General features: G+C 27.9%; 2 protein-coding genes across 4 annotated transcripts in view; one reads left to right on the top strand and one right to left on the bottom strand.

Moving 5' to 3' along the window:
- Positions 1–21,781, top strand: part of LOC111623424 (cyclic AMP-dependent transcription factor ATF-6 alpha-like) — a 41,053-nt gene that overhangs the window by 6,851 nt on the left and 12,421 nt on the right. For 2 of the 3 annotated variants that reach the window (XM_023365996.1, XM_023365995.1), the window contains exons 2-9: positions 2–66; positions 850–1,005; positions 3,597–3,849; positions 11,588–11,832; positions 12,818–12,895; positions 12,992–13,099; positions 15,318–15,415; positions 21,554–21,775. In XM_023365996.1, the coding sequence (XP_023221764.1) occupies positions 2–66; positions 850–1,005; positions 3,597–3,849; positions 11,588–11,832; positions 12,818–12,895; positions 12,992–13,099; positions 15,318–15,415; positions 21,554–21,775 (1,225 nt within the window). The remainder of the gene's footprint in view (position 1; positions 67–849; positions 1,006–3,596; positions 3,850–11,587; positions 11,833–12,817; positions 12,896–12,991; positions 13,100–15,317; positions 15,416–21,553; positions 21,776–21,781) is intronic. The other variant, XM_023365997.1, reaches the window with a different exon arrangement.
- On the bottom strand, positions 6,178–7,701 carry LOC111623425 (putative nuclease HARBI1). The gene is made up of 2 exons (XM_023365998.1): positions 7,265–7,701; positions 6,178–6,980 (listed from the first exon to the last, which is right to left on the bottom strand). The coding sequence occupies exons 1-2, from the start codon at positions 7,603–7,605 to the stop codon at positions 6,206–6,208; spliced, it is 1,116 nt and encodes a 371-aa protein (XP_023221766.1). The 5' UTR covers positions 7,606–7,701; the 3' UTR covers positions 6,178–6,205.

Genomic DNA, 21,781 nt, shown 5'->3' with positions numbered 1-21,781 from the left:
GATTTAGGTAATTTAGATTTTGATTTAAAAAATGAAGATGCTTTATTTAAAGAGAATAAATTTCTGGTAAGTTTTTGTTTCATAAAAGTATTTTATTCTGTGTTATAAATAATAATTTTTTATTTTTTAAATACCAACATATTGATTATCAAAAATAATACCATTTATCACTAATGATACATAATGGAAAGCAAATGTAAAAAATATAAATAACACGAAAAGTGTTCAAGTGCTTCTAGTCTTTGATGTTTGTCAACTTTGTTGTCATGGAAACTAAATATTGAACTAGAATATGTGACCATAGTGATGATCAAATGTTTTACTGTATATTTTTTAATTTTAATATCAAGTTTACATTATTTCAATTATTTAAACATGTTGCAAAATTTGATTATTGTTGCTTTGTTACAGATCAATATTTTGTCTCCATGACAATGAAGTTCTGAAAATGTTTTTGAAGATGAGCATTGTAGCTTGAAAACTCTTGGAAATTTTTTTTAATCTTTTTGTTATTTTGTTAAATTTTATTTTCATTTAAATATCATTAATATTCTTACATAGCCATAGTTCTGATTGTCATTATTCAAAATGTTTTCATGTGATGACATTTACAAATAAAGTTCAAGCTAATAAATCAAATTGTTTTTTTTTAAATTCTCAGTTTTCGTTTTCAAACTACAAATTAAGATTTTAATACAATTTGAAATATTTATTAACATATAAAATATAAGAGAAATTTTATTTTTTATTATAGGAAATTTGTCTGCTTTTAATATATGAAAGTTAAAATATATTTGTTGTTTATTTTTTATTTCAGTATTTTAAATATTAATAAACATTGTTTTCTAGCTTCCAGATAATTTTGATATAGAATCTCAAATCTATAGTAATATCTGTCCATCTCCATTATCAATAAGTAACGGATCTTCTGGAATAGATATCAAAGAAGAACCTCCTTCTCCACCAATTATCCAATTACAAGATCAATCCATATGGTCATCTGAGGTGAAGTTGTTTTTAATGTATTCTACCTATCTACAGTAATTTAAAATTATATTATAAAATTGCAAAATAAAACTCAAACAATCTACAAAAATTCAAGTCTAAAAATTGAATGTGGAATATTATGTTCTTGTTTCTATTGATGATGAGTTTAAAAAGTTTGAAATACTTGAGCTAGCTATAAGAATAGTTTCTTGCTGGTTTCTCCAATAAAATACCTTAAATTGCACTAATTATTATATGAATGTTGGTATGTATGAACTAGTATTTTTATATTAATCAGTTAGAATGATACAGATTATGTTAGACCATTTTACCTGTAGTAACATTTAAAACTGACAGTATATTTGTGTTGTCATTGGATACATACTGAATGATATTGATGAATGCACTCATTTCAACATTGTTCTAGTTTCATTTTTTGTCAATTGTACTTAATATAATTTTTAGTGGAAAAGGTAAGTATTACTTAATGCGTAAATGATGTTTATGTGATGTTCAGTGGTCACCAAATTGAGATGCATTCACTGTTAAAAGTGAATAAAAATTTCGAGTTCATAAGAAACTCTGAAATTAGTTAATATTATTTTTTATGTGTAAAGTGAGTTTATAATCTGAAATATAGTAAAACCTAGCTAGTTTGAACCAGGTTTTCCTCAATTAGTTCAATTAGTTTGGTTTTAATTAGTTACTATATCTATTATATTTCTGTACTAATAGATAGGATGATTGAACACACTTGCTATTGGTTAGATATATATATACAGTACTTGTTAACTTTATTTTAAATATAAAGCTTAAAATTTTTGGATGATTTCTACAGTATGAGATGCATGCTTTTTGTTTTATTGATAAAAGGGAATATGATCAATAAATACAATTAGTATTTATCTGACACAGTCCCTTTTAATTTGTGTTCTTTCAGGTCCCTTCAGATAGATGCACTCTTCTGCCAATTAATTTGTTTAATTGACATGTTAAAATTATGAGCCATATTACTTGTAAAGCTACATTCCCATTTGTGGAAAAGTAATGCAGAAACAAAAATCTGAAATTTCTATTCAGGTAGCACAGAAAGGGTCCAGAAAATTGAGTTTAAAAATGTTTTAACTCTTGTTGTTAAAAGCAGAAACAAAGTTGGTAGCCAATATAAAATAAGGACAAAATAAAATTGACATTTTGTTTTTAAATAATTAACACAACAGTGTAGCAGCATTACAATTGCAGTTTATTAACATAATTAAGAAGTACTCACTAGTACTTTCAATGGCTTACAGCCAGCATCTTCAGGTGAAAAACAAATTGAATACAGTTAATTTTTGAACATTTGGTTATTTGAATGGACTTTTTTTAAAAATTAATCAAGGTATGTGATAGAATACAGACAAAATTAAATTAATGTTTTTTTTAAATTTTAATTTAATTTAATTTTGTTTTTCACCTGAGGATGGTGACTGTAAGCTGTCGAAGGTACTAGTGAAGGTACTAGTGAATATATCTTAATTACACTGATAAATTGTAATTGTAATGCCACTACACTGTTGTGTTAATTATTTTATATAATTGTTGACATAAAGTGTCTTTTTACAATTATTATGACGTTTTATTTTGTAACAACAATCAATTTATAAGGAAATGCAAATATAATGTTGTTTTAGAAACTTTTTAGATATATGTCAATATTTAACTTTTGAAAAGATGCACAAGGGATTAATTAATCCTGTCAAATTTTGAATTCCTTACAAGATTGTCTTCAAAATGTTATATTATTTATTACATTTGGAAGTGGTGTTTCTTTTCAAAATGGGTTATAATGTTAAAAATACAGGTTTATATGAGATGTCACAGAACTTTTGCACCGAGCTATAATAACTTTAGTCTTCCATTTTCCTAACAGTCTTAGTCCTAGATCTAATGAGCAAGTGCTATGATACATTATGTAAATAATATACCATAATATGCTTTTTGTTTATTTATACACAAAAGAAACTGATTATTTAAATACTAGACAAAAATTTACTCTGTACTGTAAATTTTTTATTATATAAATATGAATTGATTATAACAACAAATTCAAAATGTCAGTTTATTTCCATTTTTCAATATGATTATGAAGAGGAAAATAAATGACATTTAATCAGACAGATATTTTCAAGATTGGTCTAATTTTATACGATTATTTAACTACATAGAATTTACTTTTTATTTTTAAATATATTCTATACAGAAAGTTACATATGTATGTATGAAGCTACATTTTAGCAGGTCTTTTGCAGTTATTGTAANCTTTTCAAAATGGGTTATAATGTTAAAAATACAGGTTTATATGAGATGTCACAGAACTTTTGCACCGAGCTATAATAACTTTAGTCTTCCATTTTCCTAACAGTCTTAGTCCTAGATCTAATGAGCAAGTGCTATGATACATTATGTAAATAATATACCAAATTAAGCTTTTTAAGAAAGCATTTCGGATCACAGCAAATTTAAATGTAATTGTATTTAAATTATATAAGATTTATTAATTGAATTAAAAATTCTGTTTAATGAAAATATGATGAATATATATTATTTTACTTTCTTATGAATTTTAGGATTTCTGTCCTTCCATTAAAGTTCTTGACTGTGATAAACAGATGGAGATTGAAGTTCCAGAAACACCTCCAAATACACCTCCAGGAATACAAGAAGTATGCACTTCTCCAGTTCCTTCTACTTGGTCTAATACAAACCCAGTTATTACACTAGTTAAAACAACAGTACCAAATTCTACTACTGTGACTGTTACTCCAACTGTTAGAATTCAACCAAAGAAAACTACACCAATTAAAGTGGAAAAATTGCCTTGTAAGAATGTCAATTTTTAACTATGCTCTTTAATTTTGCTAATTTTTTAAAATCTTATATAAATAGATTATAAATTCAAATTTTTATGTAATTTTTGACAAGACTATGTCTTGTTTATAAAATCGTACTGCCAGTTTATGTTGCCGGCTTAGAGGTATGAAGGAGTACATGTCGAGAGTGATATTTGGCACAGAGTATTAGGTGCACAAATCATTTGTGCATAAAAAAAACCAGAATTATAGGTAGTCAGGGGACCAAGAACCGAGTCAAAATAAAATACAAAATGGCAATCCTCTTCTACAAACAGGCAAAACAGGCACCTCACCCCACCAAAGTTAGATGGGGGAGAGTACCACCCACAGTCATTCTAAGAAGTGAACTATGACCTTAGGACTGAACACATAGGGTACGTTCATTAAGTCGAACGAATTAAACGCGTTAGTAACGAATCGTTCGAAAAGTAGTAGTCTCGCTCAGTGCGCATGCTCTGCGGTGATGACGTTTCGAACGAAACTCTAACGAAGTTCACGAAGGAAAGAGTTGGTTTACTTCGTTAAGAAAATGGCGTCCAACAGCATCGATTTTTCTGATATACTTCATATGTGCGCTAATTGTGGATTGAAAGGAAATAGGTCACAAATAACGAAATGTTTGAATGTACAGAAATGTGGAAATGAGAATGGTAAGCAGAGCTCTTTTCTTATTTTTTTTACCTTAAATAAAAATTAACATACGAAATTTCATAAAATCTTATACTGTATTTTATCCTAATTACTTTTTTACAAAAACTACACATCTGCATAAGATATAAGTACAGTATATAATAAAGGAACATACCATTATAAATAATTATTATGTCAAGAATTAAGAATATTAATGATTATATCTGATGCTCAAGTAATATTTCTAAACAGTTGATACATTTTGTACAGTTTTTCCTTAATTATTGAAGTTAATATAGAACAATTAATAAGCTTTTTGTCCTCTTAGAAATAAGTAAAGTAGCACAATTATTCACTTTTTGTTGGGACTTATCACACACTGAGTTGGATTATAAATCCCAACAAAAAGTGAATAATTGTGCTATGAAGTTAATATGTTAAATAATAAATGAATAGTAGCTGAATAAATTCAATATGTTTATATTTAAAAAAGAAACATATGCTACAGAACAGTAGGTGATAACATACAAGGCTAGGGCATCTAAGCATGAAAAATAAGTGATATCTTTAATTATTTATATGACTTTTAGGACCTAGATGTCTTAGCTTTAATAATAAATCAATTCATATTAATATCAGTTTTAATTAGAATATTTTATTACTTATATGAAGATTAATTTGAACAAGCTAAGTGTTCTTTTGTTGTACAAATTAAGCATTTTGCTTTTAAAATAGACATTTTTAATTTAAAAACTATAGTAATCTTAATGTTTAGCTTGATCAAATTTAGATCTGTCTCATCTAAAATGTGATTAAACACATCTATATACTTTTTAAACATAAGCAGTAAATATAATTAACTTATTTATGTTTTCAGTTGATCCAAACATAAGACAGACAACAGATGAAACTCCTGGAGGAAGTCAGTCTGTGTCATTCAGTTGGAGTGATGAAACAACACGCTTGCTTCTCAATCAATATAAAATGAATGAGAGCATGTTTTCATCTCCTCATTTTAAAAAAAAGCAAGTGTGGGAAAAAATAGCCAATAGCTTTAAAAGCTATGGCTATTTTGTAACACCATTACAATGTGAAAATAAATTTAAATCTTTAAAAAATAACTATAAAATAATAAAAGATGATAATAATAAAAGTGGGTCAAGCAGGAGGAAGTGCCGTTATATGGCTGAATTAGATGAAATATTCGAAAAGGATCCAGCGATACAGCCTATTTCTTTAGCTAGTTCTTCCTCTGGATTTAATAATTCTGTTATGGTAACAGAAAATGAAAATAATACAACTCAGGAAATGCCATCACCTAAAGCATCTGCAAAGAAAAAGTGCAGGAAAGAAGAAGAACCGGAATGGTTTAAAAATTACAGAATTAGTGTTGAAAAACGGCATGAAGAAAATATACAAATAAAAAAATTATTATTAGAAAAATTACAGCAGTTAATTGATAAATTGTAAAACCTTTTGTAAATAAAATATTGATTTATAGTTTGAATGTGTTTTAAGTTGCTTTACGGTGGTTAAATTAATTGTAAATAAATCACTAAAATATTGAAATCATCGTTTGTGAACTCAACATGAAAACTTTTATTTTTCTATGAAATGACAACAAAGAATAATTTTCTAAACAGATATTACATTGTACAGAAATACTGTAATTATCAAACATGATTTCTGATAGCTTAGAAACTATCAGAAATATGTTGTCTTTTTCTTTGAGCAGCACTGTTATATTGTATATTAGATGATTCTGTTTCAAGAGTTTCATCATCACAATTAACTGTGTCAAATTCATCAAAATCATCCCCTGCCATCAAACAAATGTTATGAAGTACACAGGCTGATAATATGTAGAGAGGCAACATTGATGTTTTATTTGCATCAAAATATTTTAACCGTCTAAATCTTCCTTTTAATAATGCAAAGCTCCTCTCAATAACAATTCTGCTTTTTGACAGCTTATTATTATATGTATGCATTTGAGCAGTTAGGTGACCATTATTTTTAAATGGTACCATCAATGACACCATAAATGGGTAGGCAGCATCTCCCACAATGTGGTAATCTGATAAGGAAGAATCATTAAGTTTCTGAATCACTTCAGAATTTCTGAAAACTCTGGCATCATGAACAGAACCAGGGAAGCCACAATAACAGTCTGTAAAAACTAAGTTATGGTTGCAGACTGCCTGCAAAATTACAGAATGAAAATTCTTCTGGTTTACATATTTTTCCGCTGCTTCACTTGGAGCTTTAATAGGAATATGGCACCCATCAATTGCCCCAATTATACCTGGGAAGCCAGCTATATTTTTAAATTTTCTGGTTAAATAGGCATATTCTTCCAATTTTGGCCATTTTATAACATCACTTGCCATTTTTACGAGTTCAGTACAAACTTTATTCAGATAGCTATACAGGGTAGATTTTGAGATGTTGAATCTGTCTGCTACAGACCTATAATGAAATAAAAAAGTTATTAATTATACTTAAATTTAATAAATACCAATATATATACCATACAAATTATTTGTATTAACTTCATTAAGTTTAACAGACTCGAGGAATTTCTTTAAGAAAATTATAAATTTATTTTTATTTGTAAATCTTTAATATTGGCAAATTTCATACATAATTAGTAACAATGAATGATGTTATCACTTAACTATTGGCTTATCTAATTATTTAATAAATTTAAATACAGTATTTAGCTTTAAACTTTATTAAGTAGTTTATTTTACCTGAATGATTCCTGATTTGCTAGAAGCCAAATTACCGACAAAATTTGCTTGTTTGCATCTAAACAAGGTCTTCCGAAAGAATTGATTAATTTAGGTTTTAATTTTTCCAAAAGAATTTCGAAAGTGCATCTCTTCATTCTAAAATGACATTGGAAATCGTCACTTAAATATGAAGGAACGACACTTTCTACGTATCCTTTTATACGCAGTCTCCTTTTTCTCCTTTTTGAAGTTTCTAAAATGACATAACTTTTGATCTCGTCTTCAGAATCATCCGAAAAAAATACTTCAGACACAATCGCAGTAACAATGTTTAAAACTTCAGATCTTGAAACGGCCATTTTCTAAACGAATCGTTCGGAAAATCTAACGAAACAAGAATAACGATGACGTCATTCTCGTTTAACTCGTTCAACTTTACGAACGTACCCATAGTTTCTTCTATGTTAAATAAAATTTGTAATCTAATTTTGTAAATTTGGGAGTGCTTCAAATATGACATTAAAACAGGATGTTGTTACAAGTAGGTTTTTTTAACATTATTTAGTATAGTAAAATTGTGGAACTGATAAAAATTTGACGTTATATTAGGGTTGTCGTTACATCCCATGACATTATAATTGGGTTAAACTGTATATTGTTTGTGCAAAATAAAAAATAATTTCAGACAATACAATAGCCACGATTATTTTTTTCAAAAACAGGATATTTTCATTATGCGTCGACAAAAATTCAACCCAGGCTGACATGCAACGAAGAGAAATTTCGAAATTGGATAGGTTAATTTCATCGAAAATGCATCATGGACGACTTCGTGGTTGTGGCCAGGAAAGTTTGAACAATCGCGCCCAAAAGCAGCGATATCAAAGAAGATTGGAGAATGATAACAAGACCCACCTTGAGCGTCAAAGTGATTCCGCTTAGTAGTGAGTCTCCAAGACATAGTCTTGTTCCAAATATGGTTTTGTTGTTTTACCTGTTTTTGCTTACAAGAAAGTTACCTGTAATCAAATTAATTTGTATGTAATTAGTTAGCCTTAGTATAGCCCAGTAGATAATCTGACAATTCATTTACATGAAATTTGAATTCTTTCATGAAAAAATTTATGATTAAAGCCAAAGATATTAAAAAAATTATGCATTTATATCTATTATTGTTGCAAAAATTATGCAAATCAATGTCAGCCATAGTAAAAAAATTAATAAAAAATATATTAATTTCAAAAATTAAATAAGAAATTAAAAAATAAGTTGTTAATTAATGATAACAGTAATAGATTTTTAAATTTGAAATTACAACATATACAGTTTCACCCATTCAGAGAATCTTTAATGTCTTAAACACAGTACATACACATCTTAAAATGAGTATTAGAAGAAAATACAAAACCCTAAAGTAAGATATTTACAAGATAAGATGAAAATGTTAAAGTAGACTGGATGCTGTGTTTCTGATCAAAGTGTCATGAAGGTGTTTTGTATCAGTACGCTCGTATGACATTAAAAGAAATTGGAAGGAAACATCACACTATGTATTGAAACAAGATAATCCATGCTTTTTTGTAGGAAAATGAAAAAGAACATTAGAAAATGAAAAAGAACATTAACATTAAAATGAATAACATTGATGAGGCAGTATTTCAGTTGTATAAAACACAATGCTGTAATGGAGTTCTTATTATCAGAGTGAAGTCAATCTCTAGCAAGATTTGCATAGAGATTTGGACAAACTGATTTCAAGGAATATTTTGGTTGGCTTTTTAGATTTCATAACAGGCATGGCATTTTAAACAGGAAAGTCTGGAGTAAGTGCTAATGCTGAAAATGATAAAATCATTTTGACAAAAATTAAGACATCTTAAGGGAGGAAAACATGTCTTTGGCACAACTGTACAATGCTGGACTATTTTGAAAATCTGTTCCTGAGAACACTTAAATCAAAAGGAAGGATAGTTCAATAACTAGAAGAAAGCTGAATAAGGAATGCATTATGGTTCTTGTGTGTGTTACTGGTGACAGATCCCATCGCATAAAATCTATCATAACAGGAAAAGCAGCCAAATCAAGATTATTAAAGATGTCCTTGAAAATTACTATTACAAGTGTGGGTTACACAAGAATTATTTGATGAATTTCACTATTGTTTTGTACCTAGTCTGAAAATTCTAAATGGAGCATTTAGGTTTTAATCAAGAAGAAGTTGATGTTAGACATTGCATCCACTTGTCCTTCATGTGATCTTTTTAGTAGTAAAGATGGAATAATTGAATCCCTATTTTTTGTACCAAACACTATCTTGCTGATCTAACTAATCGACCAAGGGACTATTCTTAAATGTAACCTCCTCTGTCGATATAAACAGCTTGATTGATATTCTTTGAAGATGAAAGCAGTAAGAACAATGGAAATGAACAGAATTTAATGAAACTAAAAACTTTAGAAGTGTCATATTCAGTTGTGCTAGTAGATGAAATGAAATTAAAACTACAATGCTTCAAAATGCATGGAAGAAACTTATAATCAGCAGATAAAGTTTGATCTTGAAGGTTTGGAAGATGCATTAGGATATCAATTGTAGATGAAGTTCATAATTGGTTGGATAAAGATAAAAACATGATAAAAGAAAAGTTAATAGAAAAAGTACAGTACTAATAAGGGGACTACTAAAGGTGGTCTTCTTTGATTTTGCGACATTTGATATATATATTGTAGGAATATCTGATAAAGCCACTTGATGCAACAGTCAAACACTTGTGAGAAAAATGAATTAAAATTTTTCCATGTTCCTTATGAACAATGTTGTACAGAAAAAGTGTCAGTAGTAGCAAAGTCAAGTGGGTTTAACTATTATACTGCAAGTTACAGGTTTGAATCTTACTTTTTTCAGTGCTGTTTCTAATCAGCATTGAATTAGATTATTGTGCAACATGCTTTTAAAATTTTTAATAAAGATAAATTATTATTTTTTAATTATAACATTTCTTTGCTATGCAATAAAGAAATATCACATTTTATTTATTTGTCGAAACTGTGTCGTCGTCTTCTTGTTTTGTTTGGTTCATTGTCACGACTTGGTGAATTTGTTGACACTTGGCAAATTCACCAAGTCGTGACATTGAACCAAACAAAATTTCAACTTATTTTCCATTTTTGCCACAGTTTTTATTTTTACACATTGTATTATAGTTCTGTGATAATTAGATATTATCAATGACAGAGTAAGATCATTGTGTGTTTTAGTGTTTTACTCATTTTTTACTAAGTTTTACCAATAAAACACCTTTAATAATCCAGCAAATAAATATTAGTAAAATAAAAACGTTTTTGACTGTTTTCATTTTCTGTTATTTATATTTTCATATTTACATTCTATTTTGATGTTCTGTTTTTATGTTAATTGGGGAAGATCGTTAAAAAATGGTCAAAAACGTTTTTATTTTACTAATATTTATTTGCTGGATTATTAAAGGTGTATTTTATTCATATTATAGTTATCCACTATGTACAGTACATTATATATAAGTTTTACCTTCCATTTTTACCAATTTTTTTTTTTTTTTTTGGTTCTGGTTTTAATAGTATACAAAGTTTTAGTTTTTATATATTATGTTATACATTTATATAATTTACAGTTTCATTCATTTTTATATCAAGCTCATTTAGATTTTATAAATCAATAATGCAGTTTTAAATGTACTCTTTTTTTCATTAAAGTATTGTAAACATCAACCAAAACATACTGATGAGGGATGTAGCCCAAAAGGCATTTTTGTTGAAAATAATAAAAATGACGCTCCTTTTTAAAAATTAGTTTTCTTTTATATAGTAGATATGTGAAGATAATATCTAATTATTATAGAATTACAGAAACTTAGGATCAAAAGCTAATACAACATGTTATGTTGAGTAATAGAAAATTTTCTTTTTATCTAATCTTGACTTATTCATATAACAGCATGGGTGAATTGAGAGTTTCTTTGTTAAAATAAAACATGTTGCACAATAATTCACTTCAATGCAGATTACTAAATGGGACTAGTTTCTACATAAATTCCTGAGAAGCATCTCTTTATGTTGTTGTATTGCCTTTGCCTAACAAACCAAATCAATATCAGTAATTAGATTAGATATATTAAATTTTATTTATTTTGTATTTGCTTTCAATATTGTCATCATCACGTTACATGTTTAATTTTTGAAATAACTTTTTAACTACAAATTATAAAATCTTTTGATATTACAATTCATTCTTAACTTCAAAATCTATGGATCAAAGAACTATTACAATATAATTTTACTTATGTATTTATTTTTTATTTTTAGCTGCAGTACAACCATTAATTTTAAGAACAGACCAGCTTGCTAATCTTGGAATTTTAGAAATTTCATCTGCAGTCAATTCCTTAGCAAAATCATCAGCTCCATCTGAATTACAACAACATAAACTAGAATCAGTAACAACAAAAAAATTGAAACAGTCAGTTGATACAAGACCAACAATTCAAGGTTCAACAATTCCAATAGCAACTGGGAGTTCTACTTCTGCTCATCCTAATCATTATACTGATGTAAGAATTATATCTTTTTGAATATACAATAAATATAGTGTTTAATTTATATATATGTAATTTATATATTAATAACCATTAATGCCTATGTAATCTAAATAAATACTAAAATATTTTGTATTCTAAATCAGTGTTCCGCATCCTTTTTCTACTTGCGGCACACCCATGACTCAACATGGCACACCAAAATGTTATTCCCCTCAAAAACGTATGATATGATACTAGTAATAGAATTACATAATGCCACTAACCTATTATTATTATTATCGTTAAACAGACATCAACACCTGTGAGCAAATTTATTTTACATTTAATTTCTTAGAATACATAAAAATGTGTGGTTTGTAAGAAAGAATAAACAAATATCATCTTATTTCATCAGTGCTGCGACAGAGAATGAAATACAAGCATAAGAAACACAGCAACTGTGATAAAAATATATAAATAAAACTTGACAATTGATAGAAGATGTAAAAGTTCATGTCACACCTTTCACATTGTAGTGGCACACCGGTTGCGGAACACTGTTCTAAATAACATTCAAAAGATGCAAGACCATTTACAAAGATACTTTATGATTATAATAAAGCTTTTTATGTTTTTTTTTTAATTTTATATAGCTATGTATCTTTGGCTATTAGTTTTGGACTTATCACACCATGTTTTTAGGAATCTGGACTTGGGCTTTTCTCTTTATTTTTTAATTAATTTTAACTCCAATATGTACATTTTGGGTTTTTTCCCTTCTTCTGTTAGGGTAATACATTTAAAACAATAATTTAAAAGATTTTCTCATTAAATTAAATTTTCTTCTTTTAAAAATACAATCTTGTAGGTAAGTAGTATTGTAAATTTTTCTCTTTAATTTTTCACATAAAATACATTTTTACTACTACATTTTCTTATAAAGTAAAAGTAACTGTAAGCTTTTATGTTTAAATTATTAAAAATTAAAATTATTTTTAATGAAGATGATATATTTCAGTTAAAAGCTCTGAAAAGACAACAGAGAATGATTAAAAATAGAGAATCTGCATGTTTATCAAGAAAGAAGAAAAAAGAAGTTAGTTTACTTTAAATTAAATACACTAAAATATTTATGTAATAATTTCTTTGTAATTTCATGAATTTGAATTTATATGAAAATGTATTCTTTTAGTATTTACAGAAGCTTGAAATAGAAGTGAAGAAATTAACCAATGAAAATAATAGGTTACGTGCAGAAAATATTTTTCTTAAACAAAGAATAACAGATTTAGAGAAAGGCGTAAGTTTAAATTTTTGTTCTCATTTATTACATTTTTTATTGTGTAAGAAATATATATATTAATTATCTGAATATAATTAATATAATACAAATATTGGTCTGTTTATCAATACAAATATAAACATTTGTAATCCCAATAGTTATATTAGAGCCAAATGATTGCTGGATTAGATCAGGCTAAATTACTGCTACTATTAATAATTAAATGTTGAGTAATTTGGCCTGGAGATAGGTGTTAAGTGCCATCTCTTATTACATTTAATAATTATTATTAAATTAATATTAATTAATTAATTTAGAAGTTTCTAGAAGAAAAGGATTGGTCTGGATCAGAACTTGAACCCATGACTGTACTTACTGTGTAGGATGCAAATGGGGTATTGGGAGTGCATGGCATCCAAAACAACAAATAGCCCAGTACTGATTATCTATACTCTAATTCAATAGCTTTGGTTATTAGTTTATTGCATAACAAACCTGAAATATAGCTTGATGCAATGTTTGTGTTTACATCAGTGTTTCCCAAACTTTTTTAGGCCATGCCCCACTTTAACATTTCTAAAATCATCATGTCCCCCATACATAATTTTAGTTATAAAATTTATTTTTGTTCTTTTTAGTAANAATGAACTATTAAAGATGCATAATTTATTTTAAAAATATCTTCTTATTAATAAATAATTATATATTATTAAAATTATCACAAATTTTTCAACATTATTTTTAAAATGATGTTGAAAAATATAAGATATGTTATATTGGTCTTTGGAATTCTAGAACACTTTTGCTACATACTATTTCTTGTTTATTCTTACAATATACAATTACTTTATCATCATTTAATTTTCTAAAAGTTGATAGTGAATAAATAAATTTGTATATAGTAAGGTTTGCTTTGTTAAGCCATTTGTTCATTCACTTGCTTATTTGATAGCTTGCTTCTATCAAGCCTATGATATTAGTAATTAACAACAATGGATTGATAACTAATTACAAAAGGTGATATGGTTTTTGAAATATTTATTTTAATATGTTAATTAAAGATCTTCAACTTTTTCAGATTATTTTTTTCCATTTATTTGATATCTTCTTTATTATGAACTAATGAATTATTACAATAGCATTTAGTGGATACTTTTTGTTTGTATGGCTAAATTTCAAAATTGCTTTTTATTATTTTTGAAACTGTAATATAATTTATAGAATAGTGTAGTGCAGTGTTTGTCAGTTTGCAGAGAAATATTTGACTGTACTGACAATGGCATAGTTGATTACAGGTGACATTTAAATAGTAATCTAGAATTACTGTATGTACTTTATACACAGTAATTCTAGATAAGCATATATAAGGGTAATAAATAAGCATTATTCATAGTCAAAATAATTACTGGTCCATATAATTATTTACCAATAATTTTAATGGTCTGCAATGAGAAAAATATTGAGAAACACTGGAATAGTGTATATCTTTTTTAAAATAAAAAATGTAGCTGGTTGACAATCCATTCTCACATATTTGAATATTCAGAAATTTAAAACTTTATTTTTACTAAAATAACAATTTGAAATAAACATAAATTATCAGTTGATTTTGAGAAATAGTGTAGAAGTTGTATGCTTTTGTTGTTGTTATAAAATATTTCATATTCATTAATAACTAATAGATTAAATTAGCTGGCATTCTTTATGTTGGAACTTAGAAATTCATATGATGTCAGCTCATAATTATAGATAGGAGGCACACCAAGTTTTATGTGTGATCTTGTGTGATCTAACATGATCTTCTCTTCCTGCCAAGAATGACATTCTGTAGGATCTAAGTTTCTCTTATGTAATTTAAATAATGCAATTTTAATTTATCTAATTCATAATAAAGTGTATTATGGAAACTAGAGACCTGAATAATTCATTTAACATTTTATACGAGATGATTCATATCTGCTGCCTGTAACTTATTTTCTAGCATCATTATTTTACTAATACAATTTTATGAGAACATTTCTAAAAATAATTGTACTAGTATTTGAGGAAATAATATGAGTAAACTTATAAAGAATGGAATAGCATTTTAATTAAATAGCCTATTTCAATTTTGAAATAATATTTTTTATTAAAATTTAGTTAATAACAATATCTTAAGAGTGGAATATATTTCACATTTTTGATATTGCACTTACTTAATTTATATATAAAAATATTAATTAAAATTTATTTACAGACTAATACACCAAAAGCATTTTTATCAAATGAAATGAAAAAGACTACCTGCTTTATGGCTATTATTTTTATGTTAACAGTAAATCTTGCTCCTTATGGGTATGTGAATTATAATATTTGTATTATATTTTACATTTTAAATACTTAAATTAAAGAATGTTTATTTTTAAGAAGTTATTATTATTAAATTTTTAAAGTAATAGAATTATTTGAATATCAGTTAATTTTAAAAACATTGAAAATTATTTTATTAGAAATTATAGTTGAAATGAAATAATTTATTACTAAATAATTTATTTTTTGAAGAATTTGTGAAGTATGCCATGAATAGCTTTGTAAATCAGATATTTAAGTTATTTGAGTTTTAATTTACAACTTGGTTATTTTTTTAAGATACTTTCTTTCGATATTAGACAAATGGAATTGAAGAATTTAATGCCATTTTCAAAATATATGGGAATGATATTTTCATATGTCAAAATACATTGGTCAGTGTTTTTGCTGCTTTGTGGAATTTTATAAAATTTCAGTTGATAATTGAATGCATTTCTATTGCTTATTATTTTGGCATTAAATTAATATGTCAATATCTTTTAAGCATATAGATGTTCACTGGTAGTATTAATACTGTTAACAATAAGTTTGTAGTAATAAGAATTAGTTAGTCCATTTGCTTGAAGTTAATGAATATTATATAGCAGCAGAATAGAGTTAACATAGATAACCTGTTGTTGTTAAAACAACTGCCCTACTTTATTCTTTTAGCCATTTTCTCTTAAACTGTATGTTTGTATGTTTAATCTTTTGAAGATTTCTTCTAGTTTAATGTCTTCTGTACAAAACTTGAAATTTTATTATTTTATGCACAAGTTTACTCAAACAGATGATTTGGTTGATGTTATTTCAAATATATCAACATTAAATAGTTAGTTGCCTTACAGTCAAACAGGAGTAGAATGTGGTGTACTAAAATTTCAGTAAATAAATATAATAAATAAATAAATAAATAAATAAAAACTGTCTTTTTGTATTATTTTAAGGTTTAGATAATAAATAAAAACACAATACAGCTATTAAATTTGCAAATACTTTCAGTAAAATAAATTTATAATTTATATAAGGCAGGCAAAAGAGAGAACATAAACTGGAATCTAGTACAGATATTCCAGAATATTTGTATTTAATTTGTCGTGTTCCATCTTTTTGTCTAATGTTGATAAGTTTATTTACCAAAAGTACAGGTAGGCCTCCTACAACGCGGTAGATACGTTCCTTGAAAATACCGCATTGTGGGAAATCGCGTTATAGGAGACACCAACTTAATACAAAAACTGGGATTCAGTTCTAAAAAGAGAAAAACTTGCTGTTTGAATGGCGTTTTTTGAATTTTTAAAACCAGCCATTGCTAGCCATGAATTTAACACTGGTTTCATCAGCCGACGACTGTCTCATTTGTTTTAATTAATCAAATATTTTTAAGGCTTTGTGTTTAACTGCACTTTTATTTAAAGGCAACCATTTCTTGTTCATATCTTCTATCCATAATATTAGCGCTTGTTCCTTTTTTTTTTTTTTTTTTTTTTTCATTACAGGTGCTCTCGGACGAGCAACATTTTTCGCAAGAATAGATGATCCGGATGCGACTGAATTCCTAATCTTTTCTTCCTATTGCTTAATCGACCAAATAGTTGACTCATTTAAATTAAAATGCCTACCAATATCAGCTAGCCGCTCTTGATTTTTAATTCGATACAAAATTTCTATCTTTGTTTGAAGAGATATATTAATAAATTTCTTTTCTAACGACGGTCCTTTCTTTTCATTCGACATTGTTATGGCTAAAATTTTTTCGAGCAGTTTTGTGGACAGTAAAAATTGCAAAAAATAACTTCCCTTCACTATGTTGTTAAAAATATACTTATATAATGAACGAACTGGATAAATATACTATTAATAAAACACACCTTTAATAATCCAGCTAATAAAAATTAATAGTATAATAATGTTTTCAATCATTTCTTAACGATCTTCTTCAGTTACCATAACATAGAATAAAATTGAACACAAAAAAGAATGTAAATACGAAAATTAAAATATAAATAACGGAAAAGTAGATAAAATAAACAAAAAATAAAAATTAATCCGAAAAAATGTCCCTTAACAAATAAAAATAAATAAAGTCATTAATTCTTGTAAAAGGATCGCCATGCAGTAGGTAAAGAGTCCGCATCTCTATGGTTGATGCAACCAGTTTTCTTGTGTGCCTTAAAGATCTCTAATTTCTCCAGATATTTGATTGTATGTAAATTTGTCGTAGATTTAATAATTTCCGCTCGATCCCAATGGACTTGAATGTCGTGTTGCGTTGCATAAGACGATAGCACGGTGTTGTCAAGTTTCTTATTAATCGTATATTTATGCTCTTTGATACGTTGTTGTAATGTGCGCATTGTTGCGCCTACGTAGACAAGATCCGAATTAAAACGCTGATCGTGTAATGGTATAGAATAGATTCCTGATGCCGATTTCCAGTTATAACGCTTCTTATCGTTTCTTAATAGCTTGAAAACTGTAGGATTGCGTCGATATACTACACTGAAATCATTAGCCTTGGCCGTTTATTTATGTATTTGTCTCAAAAACGGGACATAATTTAAAACCATCTTTTGTCTACGGTCTAATGTGGAATGCCGTTGTTTAGTTGTTTGGAAGGTTGTAATAAGATTCTTTATGATTTCCTTTTGGTATCCCTGTTGTTCCGCAATCTTTAGAATGTAGTTTAGCTCTGCCATCATGTCTTTTATACTAGAACAATGTGTATAAGTCCTTTTTATCCAGGACCTAAAGGCCGCCAATTTGATGTGATGCGGATTGATTGAATTATGCGGAATTAAGCATAATTCAATCAATCCGCATCACATCAAATTGGCGGCCTTTAGGTCCTGGATAAAAAGGACTTATACACATTGTTCTAGTATAAAAGACATGATGGCAGAGCTAAACTACATTCTAAAGATTGCGGAACAACAGGGATACCAAAAGGAAATCATAAAGAATCTTATTACAACCTTCCAAACAACTAAACAACGGCATTCCACATTAGACCGTAGACAAAAGATGGTTTTAAATTATGTCCCGTTTTTGAGACAAATACATAAATAAACGGCCAAGGCTAATGATTTCAGTGTAGTATATCGACGCAATCCTACAGTTTTCAAGCTATTAAGAAACGATAAGAAGCGTTATAACTGGAAATCGGCATCAGGAATCTATTCTATACCATTACACGATCAGCGTTTTAATTCGGATCTTGTCTACGTAGGCGCAACAATGCGCACATTACAACAACGTATCAAAGAGCATAAATATACGATTAATAAGAAACTTGACAACACCGTGCTATCGTCTTATGCAACGCAACACGACATTCAAGTCCATTGGGATCGAGCGGAAATTATTAAATCTACGACAAATTTACATACAATCAAATATCTGGAGAAATTAGAGATCTTTAAGGCACACAAGAAAACTGGTTGCATCAACCATAGAGATGCGGACTCTTTACCTACTGCATGGCGATCCTTTTACAAGAATTAATGACTTTATTTATTTTTATTTGTTAAGGGACATTTTTTCGGATTAATTTTTATTTTTCGTTTATTTTATCTACTTTTCCGTTATTTATATTTTAATTTTCGTATTTACGTTCTTTTTTGTGTTCGATTTTATTCTATGTTATGGTAACTGAAGAAGATCATTAAGAAATGATCGAAAACGTTATTATATTATTAATTTTTATTAGCTGGATTATTAAAGGTGTGTTTTATTAATAGTTAAAAATATACACCCAATAGAAGTTTATACTGTATTTTGGACCATTTTTGCGGTCCCCACCTATTGAAAGAGTATAAATTATCGAGAATTCAGTGATATATTTGAGTGTTTATGGTAACTGATGCACATTTGTCTAGAAACCGGTCTTCCCCTGAAACTTTCATGGGAGTAACACGTCAACATGGACAAACAGCTGCTTTCGAGGACTTCAGCTCTGTACACCAAACTGTGGCGCATATTAAGTGATCCGTTGAGATTTTTCTGTTATGTGAAAGATAATTCGTTTCTAAATACCATAAACTGCGTTGTAAAAGTACCGCGTTGTAAGAAAATTTCTGCATTTTTCCAACTGCATTGGAGCGAAAACGCATTGTAAAGGTACCGCATTGTAGGAGGCCTACCTGTATTTATAATTTATAGTGTTTTTATTATCTAAACATTAATATAACATTAAAAGATAGATTAAAAAGTAAAATAAAATAAACTGCATTACATTTAAACTTTTGGTAAATAAACTTATCAACATTAGGCAAAAAGATGGAACACGACAAATTAAATACAAATATTCTTATGCAGTTAAATAAATTCTGGTTTCATTTAATGTTTTCTACACATTAAATGCATGTTTTTCAATTAAAAGAAATTGAATATTTACAATATTAAATCATTAAAGATTTATTACATGCTTTAAAAAGTTTTGTACCACTTCATTTTTGGAAGACAGTGAAGAGGTATTTTGAACATGGCATTCTGTTGTAATGTAAAAGTCTCCAGTAAAATATATGCTTTATTGTCACAAAAATTAAATGTATATGATAAATAAAATATCATCTTGGAACCAGATATTAAAAGTAATGTCTACAGAGTTTACAAATGGTAGTATGGTGATCTCAGTATCCTGTCAAACTATTTATGGAGCTTTTCAATGCTGCAACTCTCGGCGTGCTGATTAGTGCATCCAGGTTACACTAATTCATATTGTCCCATTCAGCAAAGACAACATCCTAACATTCTTGAAGTGTGTGGAGGAGATGTAGGTAATATTATGGTTTATTTGAGCATGTCTAAAGCATGCTCAAAACAGTTTGTGTGGGGAAAGTGTAGGCTATTCCATTTGTGTGAGTTGGTCCAGATCTGCTGGAGGTATTCATTTACAAGATGGCCATGATAACAATGAGAATTATCATCTGAAATACAAAGTGTGATCCATATGCTTGATGCAATGGCTCTACAAACTATTTCAGGATGTTTTCTTAATAACATATGCTGGTCATCAGTATTGGGTTGTGCAATACTGTTTGGTGGGCTGTGGCTCTTGCCAAGATTGTCTGGCTCTCAGGGATGCATTTTGTAATCTGTTGTGGAGGTCTGAATTTATAGAAGGACTCCAATGACATCCAGAAACTGAAATGGAACTCCTTTGCAATGTTCTCAGGCTTACGGGGGGCCAGAAGTGTCAAGTACTGGTTCTTATCAGAGGTGGTTGCTTGTGGTGCTTATCAGAGGTGGTTGATCAGTATAGCTCCTGTCTTCAACATTTCAAGTGCTTTGGACCCTTTGTCAGGTCTGCAAAATATTACTATGGTTCCTTGCCATGATTCAAGTAATGTCCCTAATTGACAGACTTTGCTGATAAAATTTGGTGATTTGCAAGTGATAAAAAAAGATGGGCTGATGAAACATGAGAAGTAAAAATGTGAAAATGCAAATGCAACAGCAATCTTGTGAGCATACTTATGTGGTGACTATATATGACACCCTGATGCCCATTTAATTCACTAAAAGGCAGACCATGGATGGTTCAAAACTTCTTGGATGTGTGTATTTGTAGTTACTACTATAATTGGTAATTTAACTTGTGTATCAAAATATTTATCATGTGATATCACACCTTCATGCTGTTTCTGTTGGAAATAGTGTGGAAGGCATGACTTATTATTTGTAAGTTCCAGCTCAAGATGTAAAGAATTGTAAAATATTTGTTACCTTGTTCTAGTTCATAAATTTTTATTTGGCCTTGAAATGTAAATATTAACATATTCTTAGTTATTAAAAACTAAATTTAAATAAAGTTTAATTTTATGAGTTTTATAATATGTAAATTGACATAGTGATTCAAAACAAATTTAGAAATTTAAAATGCTTAATTTGAATTTTAAATATTCTATGTATAATGTATTCTATAAAGTTGCGTATATGAAGGCAAAAATTAAAACTTTTCAAAAAGTATGTGAAATAAAATATTTTAAGTATTATCTTCTTATTAATAATATTTTATTGATTGTAGTGTTGTTAGAAATATAATTTAAAGTTTTATTTATATTGATTAGTACTTTTTTAAAAAAAATTGATATATAATTTCTGGAGTTTTATGTATATTAACACTATAAATCTTTAATTTAGTGGTCTTCTTCTTAGTACAAATGCCCCTAGTTCAACTTCATTTGTAAATCCTCATCGAACTGGAAGATCTCTCCTATGGAAAGTAAATGAAAATGTTGATGAAGTAAATAAGCCTGATCCAGATTTTGTTGATGATTCTTTGTCAAATAATAATTTAACTGGATTTGAAGGAAAGAATATTTCTATTTGTCCAACTTATATTAATAATACTGAATCCTTAAGGTAAAT

The sequence above is a fragment of the Centruroides sculpturatus genome, unplaced genomic scaffold, assembly GCF_000671375.1.
Source record: "Centruroides sculpturatus isolate CEXI.00-Female unplaced genomic scaffold, Cexi_2.0 scaffold190, whole genome shotgun sequence".
NCBI classification, from domain to species: Eukaryota; Metazoa; Arthropoda; class Arachnida; order Scorpiones; family Buthidae; genus Centruroides; species Centruroides sculpturatus.
Note: the sequence above shows the minus strand (reverse complement) of the source record. Positions and strands in the feature narration are given on the sequence as shown.

Bases quoted from the DNA above. Each gene is read 5' to 3' on its own strand.
- LOC111623425 (XM_023365998.1), bottom strand. From the start codon at position 7,605: ATGGCCGTTTCAAGATCTGAAGTTTTAAACATTGTTACTGCGATTGTG. The intron at 6,981-7,264 runs GTAAAATAAACT...ATTTCATTATAG, and splicing joins GCAAATCAGGAATCATTCAG to GTCTGTAGCAGACAGATTCA.